The following is an 11,344-nucleotide window of genomic DNA, read 5'->3' as shown; positions in this document are numbered from 1 at the left end:
GTGGCCTACTAAGTCAACTTCCCAACTAGCTCGCTTATGGATTGTGGGTAAGTCGGTCAATCTGGAGCCAATATTATTATCCAGGCAACCAGTTTGCTGCTAGGGAGTCACGTTGTTTGTTGGCCAATCGATAGGCGGCGCACAAAACCTAGTTGTAGAATCGAAAATCAAAACGCAATCCAACCTTAATTGGTATTAATATTAGGGCTAAGATGCACGTATTGTCAAAAATATTTATTTAAAATATACATAAAGTAGATAGCTTTAATACAAATTTTAGAAAATAAAACTTCCTATTTTTATAAGCTATAGTTTCCCTTCTTCCTCTTTTTTTTCTGTTAAATACATAATTTGTTCTATTATGTTTTCTCCTAGGTTTTCCTGGGATGAAGATCGACTCTTACAATCTGGAAGCCATGGCCAAGGATCGTCTTCGACGTCGGATTCTATTTCGACGAACTTTGAATCAAGGGAATTTGGGGGAGATCCTTTGTAGGCTTTATCTGGTTCAAGACCCTTAAGCCCGTTACTGCTTTTTCTTTCAAGGCTAAACCACGCATTTTTGACTATCTTCGTACCAGGAATATAACGGAGATCAGATTGAATTTCCGGTAGTTGTTGACAAGTACATCTTTCGTCGCAGATATGGTTTTCATCCGAATGAGATCGGCACACCATGACTGGCTCGATTCTTGATGAAGCTTCAAACTTGCGCAATATTTCATCAAAAACAATATCTAGCAGGTCATTATAGTTTTCATGAACGATGCGTTCGGCTTCTTCCTTCCAACGTCTGCCAGGAACCGATTGTCGAATTAGTTTCCGAATTATGGCATGAGCTTCGTACCAGGAAGTGTTCTGAAGTGTTTCGCTTTCACTTTCAGAGGAGAACAAATACAGATCGTTGTCGATGAGGCGATCGATGAGGTCGCTAGTCAGCGTGCTGGATATGTCATAGGGTTCTAGGGCCTTCCAAATTCTGTCAAAGACCACATCTTCCACTATGTACTGCACAATCATGGTGATCTCGTACCGCTGCAGAGCAGCATTCAGATCCGGACAGACCATGTCGTGCAGCATCAGTCGGAGTGGAATGTAGTTGAGCGGATTTTGTATGAGCTTGAAGCTCTCCAGCCATCGTTGTATGTCGACATCGATTTGTCTGGCCATTTCTGTGACTGCCTCCGCTGCCTGGTTGGCAGCCATGTAGCCCAGATCGGTGGTCAGAATACTGTGCACATAGTGCTCACTGATATCGGTGTTGACTGAATTCGAATACTGGAACATCTCCTCGTAGAGCATCCTAATGCTGTTCTCCTTTTGCCTCAAGCCCGCCTCGGCCGCCTCACGTTGCCAGCGTTGTTTGTCGGCCAATAGTGAGAAGAAGTGCAGCCGGCGTTGCTCCTTCATGCGATTCATTTCATCTCTGAGGAACTGCATCATAAAACCAATTAAACTGCCTTCGTAGGCCAGAAGCATATTTTTCAGGTCGTTCTTCTGCATGTCCCTGGCAATTTTTTGGGGATCTAGATGGTCTTTCTGCCTCTTCAGATGCTGCTCAATAGCTTCCTTTTGTGTGAGCTTTTCCGAAGGCCGTGCTTTGTTAATATTCCTCTCGTAGAGATTGCTGTACCTGGTAACTGGCATCAGTGACATCCTGCCACGTTTATCTGATTTATGAGTAAATAGAACTTTAAGGCACTGGGGCTTAGGCTTCGGGCCTTTAGGTGTGACTCTCAGCGTTTTTAGCAAACGGTGGAGCTCCTCCAGGTGGTGCTCCTCGCAGAATCGGTTCTCTATCTCAGCAATCCGTTGCTTGGGCTGGGACCATTGCTTCAATTTGCCGAAAGGACACTCCATTATTTTCATGTTTATTTGTTTCTCAAGCTCGTCAATTCTCATATTGAAAGTGCGTGTTTTGGTGGTCGAGGTGAAGTTGCGCCGTTCTGGATCCACTCCGTATCTCATGGGTGGAGCGTAGAAGTCGGAGCAGGGAGATCCCAGGGAGTGCATCGGTGTCTGCTTCTGCCACCTAATCGAGGTTTTGGCCATCTTCTCTCTAATACGGCGCATGCCGCGCTGATACTCAATTTCATTCTTACGCAATGCCTCCTTGCGTCGCTTCTCGATCAGCTCGCATCCACGTTCCATACGCGTTTTGGATGCGGCGTGCATTTCCCGCTCCCGCTTGTCGAACATCTTGATCACGATCTCTAGTCGCATCATCTGGCACTCCTGGATGCGTTCCTCCCGCTCCATCCAGAGCTCCCATTCGAAGGCCTCCGCCATGGTTGCAATGTCAAGTTTCCTGCCATCGAGCCGTTGCTGTTTCAGGTTTATCCTCACTGCATCCAGGAACTTATGCCGTCTACGAGCTCGCTCGAAAACTTCCACCTCGTACAGACCGGGAGGCTTGTTGCCCGGCAGAACTGAGGGCAGGGTAAACAGCTCTAGGGTGCGGGCTTCATCTCCATTGTAGATTTCTGGCAAATAGGCCAAGGTCTGCGCGGAAGATTCCCTAAGGATTGGTCTGGTTAACACCCGCCTTTACTGTGTTTCAATTCTGTTACCTATATAGGGTCTGAGTGGTTTTATCCTGGAATGGCGACGGGTCCACATAATTCGGAAAGAAATCGCATTTGTTCCTCAATTCCATCCGTTTCGGCTTGGTGGGCTTTAGGAACACTTCCTGGCAGCTGATGTTGGCACTACGTCCTTTTAGAAAAAATACACCCGGTGCATTAAATTGGCATTCTTCATCTACGCGAGGCAGCTTTCCAGTTCTTCGTGCATAGGGATTATTCTCGCCTTAGAAAAAACAAATTTGCTAGTTTATAAAAATACATTTTACTGAACAAGTGCAACTCACCGGCGGCCAATCGCTGGTCCTGCAAGGGAGTTGAAACTAAACATGATTTAAGATTTTTTTTCGTAGTTCCTGGCTTATTTTGAGGCGGTTCCTTTTGAATCGCAGAAGCTTTTTCCCTTGGGACATCAACAGGTTGGGGCTCTCGGTTTTCTTCAAGAAATTTTAGTATCCGTTCCCTTCGTTCCTCCGCTAAAGTCTTTTTCTTGCCCAGCTTGTGTTCTCGCATTTTCAATGTTCATATTTTGTTGAAAGTTGAGTATCGGAAGTTGATTTCTTATTTAGGAGTAGTTTGCAATGCCTTCTGTTGTTCACAATCTTTGAATTCATTAAAAACGAATTATGTTCACTGTTGAAAATATCGATACATTATCGAATGATTAAAAAGCTGCAATGATCGGTTTAACAGCTGAACCAATGAACCAGTCCTGTTCACTTTTGTTCTTTACTGTGTGTAGACCGGCGAGTGCGTGCAGAACGAAATTATAAAGAAACAGAGAATTAAAGGTATTATTATATGAAACTAAACTACTGTTGTTCACAATCTTTGAATTCATTAAAAACGAATTATGTTCCCTGTTGAAAATATCGATACTTTTCCAATGATTCAAAAGCTACAATGATCGGCTTAACAGCTGAACCAATGAACCAGTCACTTTCACTGTTCACTTTTGTTCTTTACTGTGTGTAGACCGGCGAGTGCGTGCAGAACGACAATATAAAGAAACAGAGAATTAAAGATGTTATTATTTGAAACTAAACTAAATTGAGTGTTTTAATTATTGAATGGTGAAGGCTTCCATGACTGCTGATTTGATGTTACATTATCAATGTTCACCTTTTCGAACTTTACATTATTAATAATTGAAACACATAATCACGTTGGACGGCAGTCAGACTAATCTGCTGTGTTGACATTTTACTCAGTTATATGGTTCGGAAAAGCGGCGGTAGAATGCCAGTGTTGCTAGTTCTTGAATTTTTGCTAAATATACTTTAAGGAACTTTTAAAAATAAAACATTCATTAGGTTTACTGTTACCTTTTACCTGTGTAAGAAACATAATTTCTACGTTTTTTGGTAAAGTGTAAACTCATTTCGCCACCACTTCCTTTCTCGACCACAGCTCTCGTTAGAAATGAATTCATTGTTATGAAAGCCATATAATTATTTTTTTTTGTTTTATTTAGCATGGAAGAGCCTACCCATAATGGGATTAACTCATCAATATCAATTTGAGTCATTGAAATAGTCCGAAAATTTCCCCCGGTCTAAAGAAATATCTTGGCGTAGAAAGTGAGGGCAGTACCAAGATGAGATGTGTACAAATGACCCCAAATGGGTTGGCTTCCTTAAAATCTGACCCACCACCTCGACAGGACGTTAATCATTTATTATCCGACATGTCTGTGATTATTTAGCTTTTTGTCTTGGCCCGGCCATAACTCATTTTCTTTGCAGGCTTTAAATTTTTGAAGTCATGGAAAATGGTTCTTGGCTCGTCTGATTTTCCCCCGGCGAGGGCGCAACTAATTTTGTGTAATAATTTATGAGCGAAGTTTGCTCGGGGCTTGGGTAGAAGGAAATGCTTTTCGATAAGAAGTGCTTTTGACGATTAAGCGCAACACTCGAGCAAGTTGTGAGGCGTAAATTGTTGTTTTTTCAGTCCCAGCTCGAGGGCTTTAAACATTGAGGGTTCTTTTGTGGGCAATTTAGGACTGTTCTTGTTTGGAAAAAGTTTCTTGAAAAGGCGAAAGGCTCCTATTTGGGGAACGCTTGAAAACTTGACCCATTTTGACAGCTTCGCAGATTGCCAACTTTTAATTGGCATCAATTTTTATCAACTCCGGAACCGATGCTTAACAGCGCAATTGCGAACTCATGTTCGAGCTTAGCAGGCACATTAATTATCGCTTGAAAGCCTCATCTCCGTCCGATTTCAGCTTCCCGCCTGCACTTTGCCATTAATTACCTTCGCCAAGCATTTGGCCCATTTATCAGACTCCACTCCGTCCTGATTTTGCTGCTCGGTAAAGGGTATCACGGCGCTGTTCGCTGTCTGCGTGACCCCATCACAAGTAATGATCCTAATTAGGCAACAGCTTTTTCGGCAAACACTTCAGCCGATTAGAGCCAATGTTTGAATCTGCCAACCCGTTCGCCTCTCCTTTTGCATCACTCGTATTGCAATAGGGATTTCACAGTCAAGTACATCTACGTCAACTGTAAAAAATGTATTGATGACCAATAATACATTTTTAAGTACTTAAGTACACATTTGTTTGTATAATCGAATAGAAAAGACTGGTATATTTGCCAAACAAGCTGTTGAAAAGGAACTCCTCGTAACGGTGCGACTAAACTATTTTTTGATATATTACTTGTTTCATGTATTTTATGAAACAAAGCCAAACCACCCAGATCGCATTTTAACACAATTTAGAATGCTATTGGGCCTTAGTTTAATAAAAAACAACTCTTATGATCTTCAATAATTTTCTAATAATAGCATAGTCTAGAATAAGTCTAGGTAGGAATAGTCTAGGTCAACATTACTGTAACACAGACCCAAGGACTTAGAGTTATAACACAAGGTATCAGCCAATATATTGTGTTTAATCAGTGACTTGAGGTAAAAACTAAAATAAATAAATGAGATAACTTTATAAAATCAAAAGTATATCTTGTTTAATGTATACCCAACATTATGATGTGTCTATATTACACTTTAAAGTATTCCTTTTATTGAAAGAAAAACTCCCAGAGTTTCTATGCAATAGCCTTTGAAAAAAAGCAGTCTATCATGGGTTTCCTTTGTTCGCTTACGCTTCAAGTCGAACTTTTTCTCAAAGTTCATTAAAATCTAAGAGGAAACCCCTGCAATCTCTGGCTAACTAAAATTAGTTCTATGCTTGCTTTTCTCCATTCTGTTTGCTTCTGGAACGGAGGTGCTTTTCTATTTTCATTTTCCAAATAATGCGTATTTATGAGTAAACAATGAAATTATATTTACTCTTGCTGTGTCAATATTTGCATGCAATTAATTTTCCCATCCTCGGCGGCAGTAGCATAAGCATGGTGGCCACCAGCCATCATAAACCATGACGAGCAGTGAAAAATCAAAACCAAACGAAGCATGGAGCGAGGGCAAAGTGCCGTAACGTGTGCAGAGAGCCGCACTTTTCCGGGATCCTGGAAAATGCCAACCCTCCGCTCACACCCTCACCCACACCCACAATGTCCTTGCTCCCGGGTCTGCCGCAATTTACTTTAAAAGTATTGCTAACGAAGGAATCGAAGACGAGTGGCTTGGCATCGACTTTGTTTTTGGTTTTTTGTTGTTTCTGTTATTTTCGTATCCTGACGCTGATGATGGGCGATGATAACGAGATGCTCCGCTAAAGTTTGCCGAGCTTGTGGCGTCTCTTCCTTTGGCGCATCCTTTGTGGCGGCGGGTCCGGAAAGTTCGGGCTAATGCCAGCCACATTTTGCTTTCCCTTAAAAAACTTCGTTTGCATGCTTTCGACTTTTTTAATTAAATCTTCGGGCAGAAGACAAATAGAATTGGCCAAAGTGCGGCTGAATATTGGGAAATGGTGGCAGAAACCACCACTACCACCACCATGACCAGCCAGAACCAAGGAAACAGTTAACTCCTCCCAAAAATGAAGCCATTAAACTATATCCAACTCGTTTCGCTTAATGGCCAGGCCGTTTAAATTTACAGGCCTCGTCGGGAAATAACAACAAGAAAAGGGATCTCAGGGATTCGCTTGGCTTCATTTTAGGTTATCAAAAATATTTTCAGCCACTTAAATTAATTTATAGCTCGACGGGCTCCCCTTAAAAGACTAATTATCAATATATTCCCGTTTGCTTGGGGGCTCTTATCAGAAGCGCAACAATGGGAGTTTAAATATCAATCAAATTTACTAAAGAATTTCCGTTCATAGAGGCGGATAATTATATGTTTATGAAAGCCCTGCAGCATTTTGATCGGAATTCTGTTCATTAATTTCAATTTAATTTGAACTTTAAGCCCAAAGTAAAGGTTACATCCGCCCAAAGTAAAGCTGGCTTTGACTACACCCCTGTTTTTGCCTAAATTAATGTTTTCAGCGCAAAAAAATGTAAATCAATATTTATTGTAATGCCCGTTGCCTGTGGATGCCCCCAGCTTAATGGGTATTTCGATAATAAGTTGTAGTACGCAGAAACGAAATTTCCAAGTACTGAAATATGGGGCACCTAAATTATAAAAAACTAAGGAAAATGTAATAATAAAGAACACTGTAGTTACTACTAAGTTTGAATAGTAAACGCTGAAAATATGCTGTTTAAATACACAATTTATGTTATCACAGGAAAGCGATTCAAACTTAAGGGTATGCAATTTTCGACCCATATCCGGTTAACCCCTAGAAATTCCCTTATATTGTGGTTTTTTGGGATGTTGGCTTTTGTGGTGGTTTGCCCTTCGCGCGTATGTCGTAAAATTTATGACTCGAAATGTTTTGGCATTACTTTCGGGCGGTTTATCTGCGGCCATGTAGCACTCGGAAAGGTGGGCGTCTCGTTAGGCGTGGCATCTGGTGGGGCCAGCCCCTTGCTTGCTTTTTATTCTCGATATGGGGCAGGCATAAAAAACAGCAGCCATATTTATATATGAAAATTTGTTTAGATTTATGCACAGAAATTTGCATTTTTTATGCTCGTGCGCTGCTCTGAATTGTTTTGGGTATAAAAGGGATTTGGATTTGAGTATTCCATCGGCCATATTGTCGGTGTGCCATTTATCAACTACTTCGCTTCGCCGGCAACTTTTTGGGGCCAAACATAAAATTGCACTCATGCAGGCAGTGGCAGCGAAGCAACCAATCTAACCATAACCAACCAGCCATAACCAAAGCCCAGCCAAGTGCATGTGGGCTGCTCCCCCTAATCCCAGGATCCCTTTTCGTCCTTTTGGCGAAAAACTATTCTCGCATTCGAAGCGCACATCTTGAGTTGAGTTGCTTGGTTGGGTATTTGTGTGTTTTTCGGCCGGGGAGAATAGTTGGCGGCAACTTCCCAACCCCAAAGGCTGAAAACCACATAAATTGCTTTAGCACCAAAGGGATTTGTGTCAAAATCAGACCGAAACAGTCAGCTCAAAGACAAGAAGCCTTCACTCCGCTTATCCGGAGTGCTGTCTATAAGAAAAAGTGCCTATGGATGTAGTGTTATGATGAAGTTGCTATTCCCTTCTTGGGGCTTGGCAGATTTTAGAGCAGACTAAAATGCCCCTGAGATTGTAATAGTCCCATTGAAATTTATAATGTGGCAAAGTAGTTTTTAATACACTAAAAAACCCGTTCTGTTGAATTTTCAATTGTAAATCTGACCTTGCACTTACGCCTCAAAAAATCTTCTAATGTTCGAAGTTATGTAAGAAATTATGACAATTTGTTATTCCAATTTTAGTAAGTTACAGTAGGAAATGTCGTTAGTCAATAAAGGCTTGTTTCAAACCAAATTTTTTGTACTGAGCATGCATAATGATAATTTTCTCAGGTCGCAATCTTAAATCACTCCTCCAGCCAAAACATGTTCGTTCTCCTTATTTTGGCCAACTCACCCAACTTCATTTGAAATGTATGAGACCCTCGCTAATGGCATCGCCGAAAAAGGGAATTCATGGCAAAGTTTTGCCTTAATTTTAAGCATTTGCTGTTGCTACTCCTGCCAGAAAGTTTTTCCACTTCAATGGGCGAGGCAGAAATGCGGCACACACATATGTGCGAATATCCTGGATGAACATATATGTTCATATATATACATACGTATGCGTATATAGGGCTTTGCGGCTGTGTACGCCCTAGCAAATCAGCTTACAACTTAAATTGAGGCACTTTCGTTTAGCTTCACTTTGCATGGTCGGTTCATTGCCGCATATCCTTGAGTGGTTCGGAGGCCTTTTTGGCAAAGGCGGCAGGATGTGGAGATGTGAAGTTGTGGAGTTGAAAGGAAGCAAACAAACCGCCGGTGGCACAATTTAGTTCCTCAGGGAAAAGCCGAAGTTTTCCCCTTGTTGTTGCCTTTTCTTCTTCTTTTTTCTCTGTTTGGGGAGGAGAACTTTTCACTTGCTCTATTTACCAGGATATTTCCTCTGACCACCCCATGTGTACATGTGTGTATAAGTATTAGAAATAAATCAAGGGATTTTTGGGATTTCGGTTTTTGCTCTGCTTCGTTTCATTCGTTGCTTTCTGAATGCCCTTTCCATTCCATTTTCCGACCAGATCTCAGGTTTTTTCCCAGCGGGGTATTAGTTTGGAAAATTGTTTTGACCACCGCAGGCCTAAGCAACATCTTGCTGTGTTTTCTTAGGTGGTCAGAGCTGTTACACAAATACCATGCAATTACAGGCGCTTTTTCTTGGAATGACACAAACATATATTTACCCAACAATTAAATGAAAGTTGGCTTTACATTTTCACAGCCGATTGCCGCTTTCAACTACTATTCAATTGGTACGATTTAGTCGGTTCATTTAAATGTTGTTGCCACGTTTTAAATCTATTACATTATCTAATTATATAGACTCTTTGGCCTCTTTGAGCAAATTAAAACAAATTCGGCAATGACTAGCTTCTGTTAGTAACTCAATATGTTAATTAAACATACCAATTTGATTAGGTTTTAATGTGGTCAACTTAATTTGGGAGAAACACAGGCTTCCCCAGCAAAGTGCATCTAAACCGACTAAACTTATTAGCCAGAATGAGATTCCTTAGCGCAGCAGCCATTTCCGAATTGTGAACCACCAGTGCATTACACTAATTACAGGACACGAAATGGCGAAATAAAGGACAAGCAAACTGAGCTGTGTTAACTATCGAAGTGATTTGATCCGATCGAATGTGACTTTGGTGTTTAGTGTTAATTAAAGCAACATTTGGTGCGAGTTTTCCCCTTGCTTAATCAACCGAAAAGCCAGGAGAACAGAACCAAACCAGAGTTTCTGTGCATTATTGATAATTTGCTGAATGTCAAGGCATGTCTAATTAGCGGATGTGGGGATGTGGTGGGGCTCTGCAGCTTGTCTTTGATGTTTGCGGAATGTTCTTTGACAAATGTGGTTAATTAAATGTACTCACATGTAATGAGGATTGTTTCGAACAGTTCGACTCGTCTCTGCAGCTTGTGTGAATGAGCAGGAACACTTTTGTTTGTTTTTTGCGATTTCAGCAAAAACAAAGTGTGCCAGATACCCGCAGAAAAAATAGCTTTGTTCAAACTTATGAAATTAATAAAAAACAGAAGCATTTCAATGCTTACCATTGCACAGGACATTGCTGGTACTTTGGAGCGTGAAATTCTATACGGGAAAGGGATAATTGCGCACATTTCAACATGGATTTCTGACAGTCGGAATATGAGAACTTTTTGCCGGAGGGCGTGGTCGCTGAACATGTATTACAAATTGAAATCTAATTCGCGAAATATTTAGACAGGATGAACAATGGTTAGCGGCACCCAAATTAATTAGCTGGTAATTAAATCCGTTCCTGACCAACACATTGCACCGAAGGATGCGTCGATGGCCAACGATGCGTATGCGCAATAAGTGTGCTGAAATGCTTTTCATTGACAAGAACAACTAATTTATAAACTTATAATTCTAATCACTACCGAATGTGAATTATTTCAATATTCAAAGAGTTAAAGGAAGTTGAAGGATATTAATATTTTGGACTGCAGGCTGGGCTATTAAAACCAAAATGTGGAATGAATAATTCACTGGTTACAAATCATTTATTCCTTAAGCGAGCAATTTGCGAACTAATAATTCCATTATGGTTTGATTCAATGGCGGTTAAATGAAAGTTATGTTTAAGTATTAAGCTATTTCGATTAGTGGTTTTTCAATTGCACGAAATTGCGCAGCCAAATGGAATAGATGGAAAAATCGAATTTAATTCACTTGACTTAGTCAACCGAAAATGCCGAAAATTAAGTCATATGTTTCGGTTCCCACCTATTGAACCCATCTGCAGCCCCTCGCCATGGAAATAAAGCCCTCCCCCTCCATGGATGAAATCAAATTAAATGAAAATTTTTAGCTATGCCTCGCTCGCTGCCAATGCCAGCAGACAAACGAAATGGAATAAATCAAATATATCCGTGGACCAGCGTCCACTCGACCAGAGCCGCCAAATGCTGTTCAAATCAAACGGACTGTCGGCCAGCATTTGACATTTAATTAAATAAGAGTCGCAGTTGGTCCTGCTGAATTGAGGGTATACTCGTATATATATTGAGGGTATATATGTATATATATATTTTGATCAGCGGCGGGAAGAGTAAGTGCATAACTTTTCCACCTACATTTTGGAGCATGTTGGTCCTTTTGGTTTATTTGCTCAACTTTTTTCATTTATTTGCCATGCTGGTCACAGCTGCGTGAGTGCGCACTTCCTTGGTAATATTTTGCCT

The 11,344-nt window shown here is 41.0% G+C and overlaps 1 protein-coding gene across 1 annotated transcript; it reads right to left on the bottom strand.

Moving 5' to 3' along the window:
- Nucleotides 1-273: 273 nt before the first annotated feature.
- LOC122613467 (cilia- and flagella-associated protein 91) lies at nucleotides 274-3,196 on the bottom strand. Its single transcript, XM_043787663.1, has 3 exons — nucleotides 2,870-3,196; nucleotides 2,571-2,808; nucleotides 274-2,518 (listed from the first exon to the last, which is right to left on the bottom strand). Exons 1-3 carry the CDS (start codon nucleotides 3,093-3,095, stop codon nucleotides 307-309), a joined length of 2,676 nt encoding a protein of 891 aa, XP_043643598.1. The 5' UTR covers nucleotides 3,096-3,196; the 3' UTR covers nucleotides 274-306.
- Nucleotides 3,197-11,344: the final 8,148 nt, after the last annotated feature.

The sequence above is a fragment of the Drosophila teissieri genome, chromosome 2R (genome assembly GCF_016746235.2).
Source record: "Drosophila teissieri strain GT53w chromosome 2R, Prin_Dtei_1.1, whole genome shotgun sequence".
NCBI classification, from domain to species: Eukaryota; Metazoa; Arthropoda; class Insecta; order Diptera; family Drosophilidae; genus Drosophila; species Drosophila teissieri.
The sequence above is the reverse complement of the archived record's forward strand: the minus strand, read 5'-3'. Positions and strand labels throughout refer to the sequence as shown.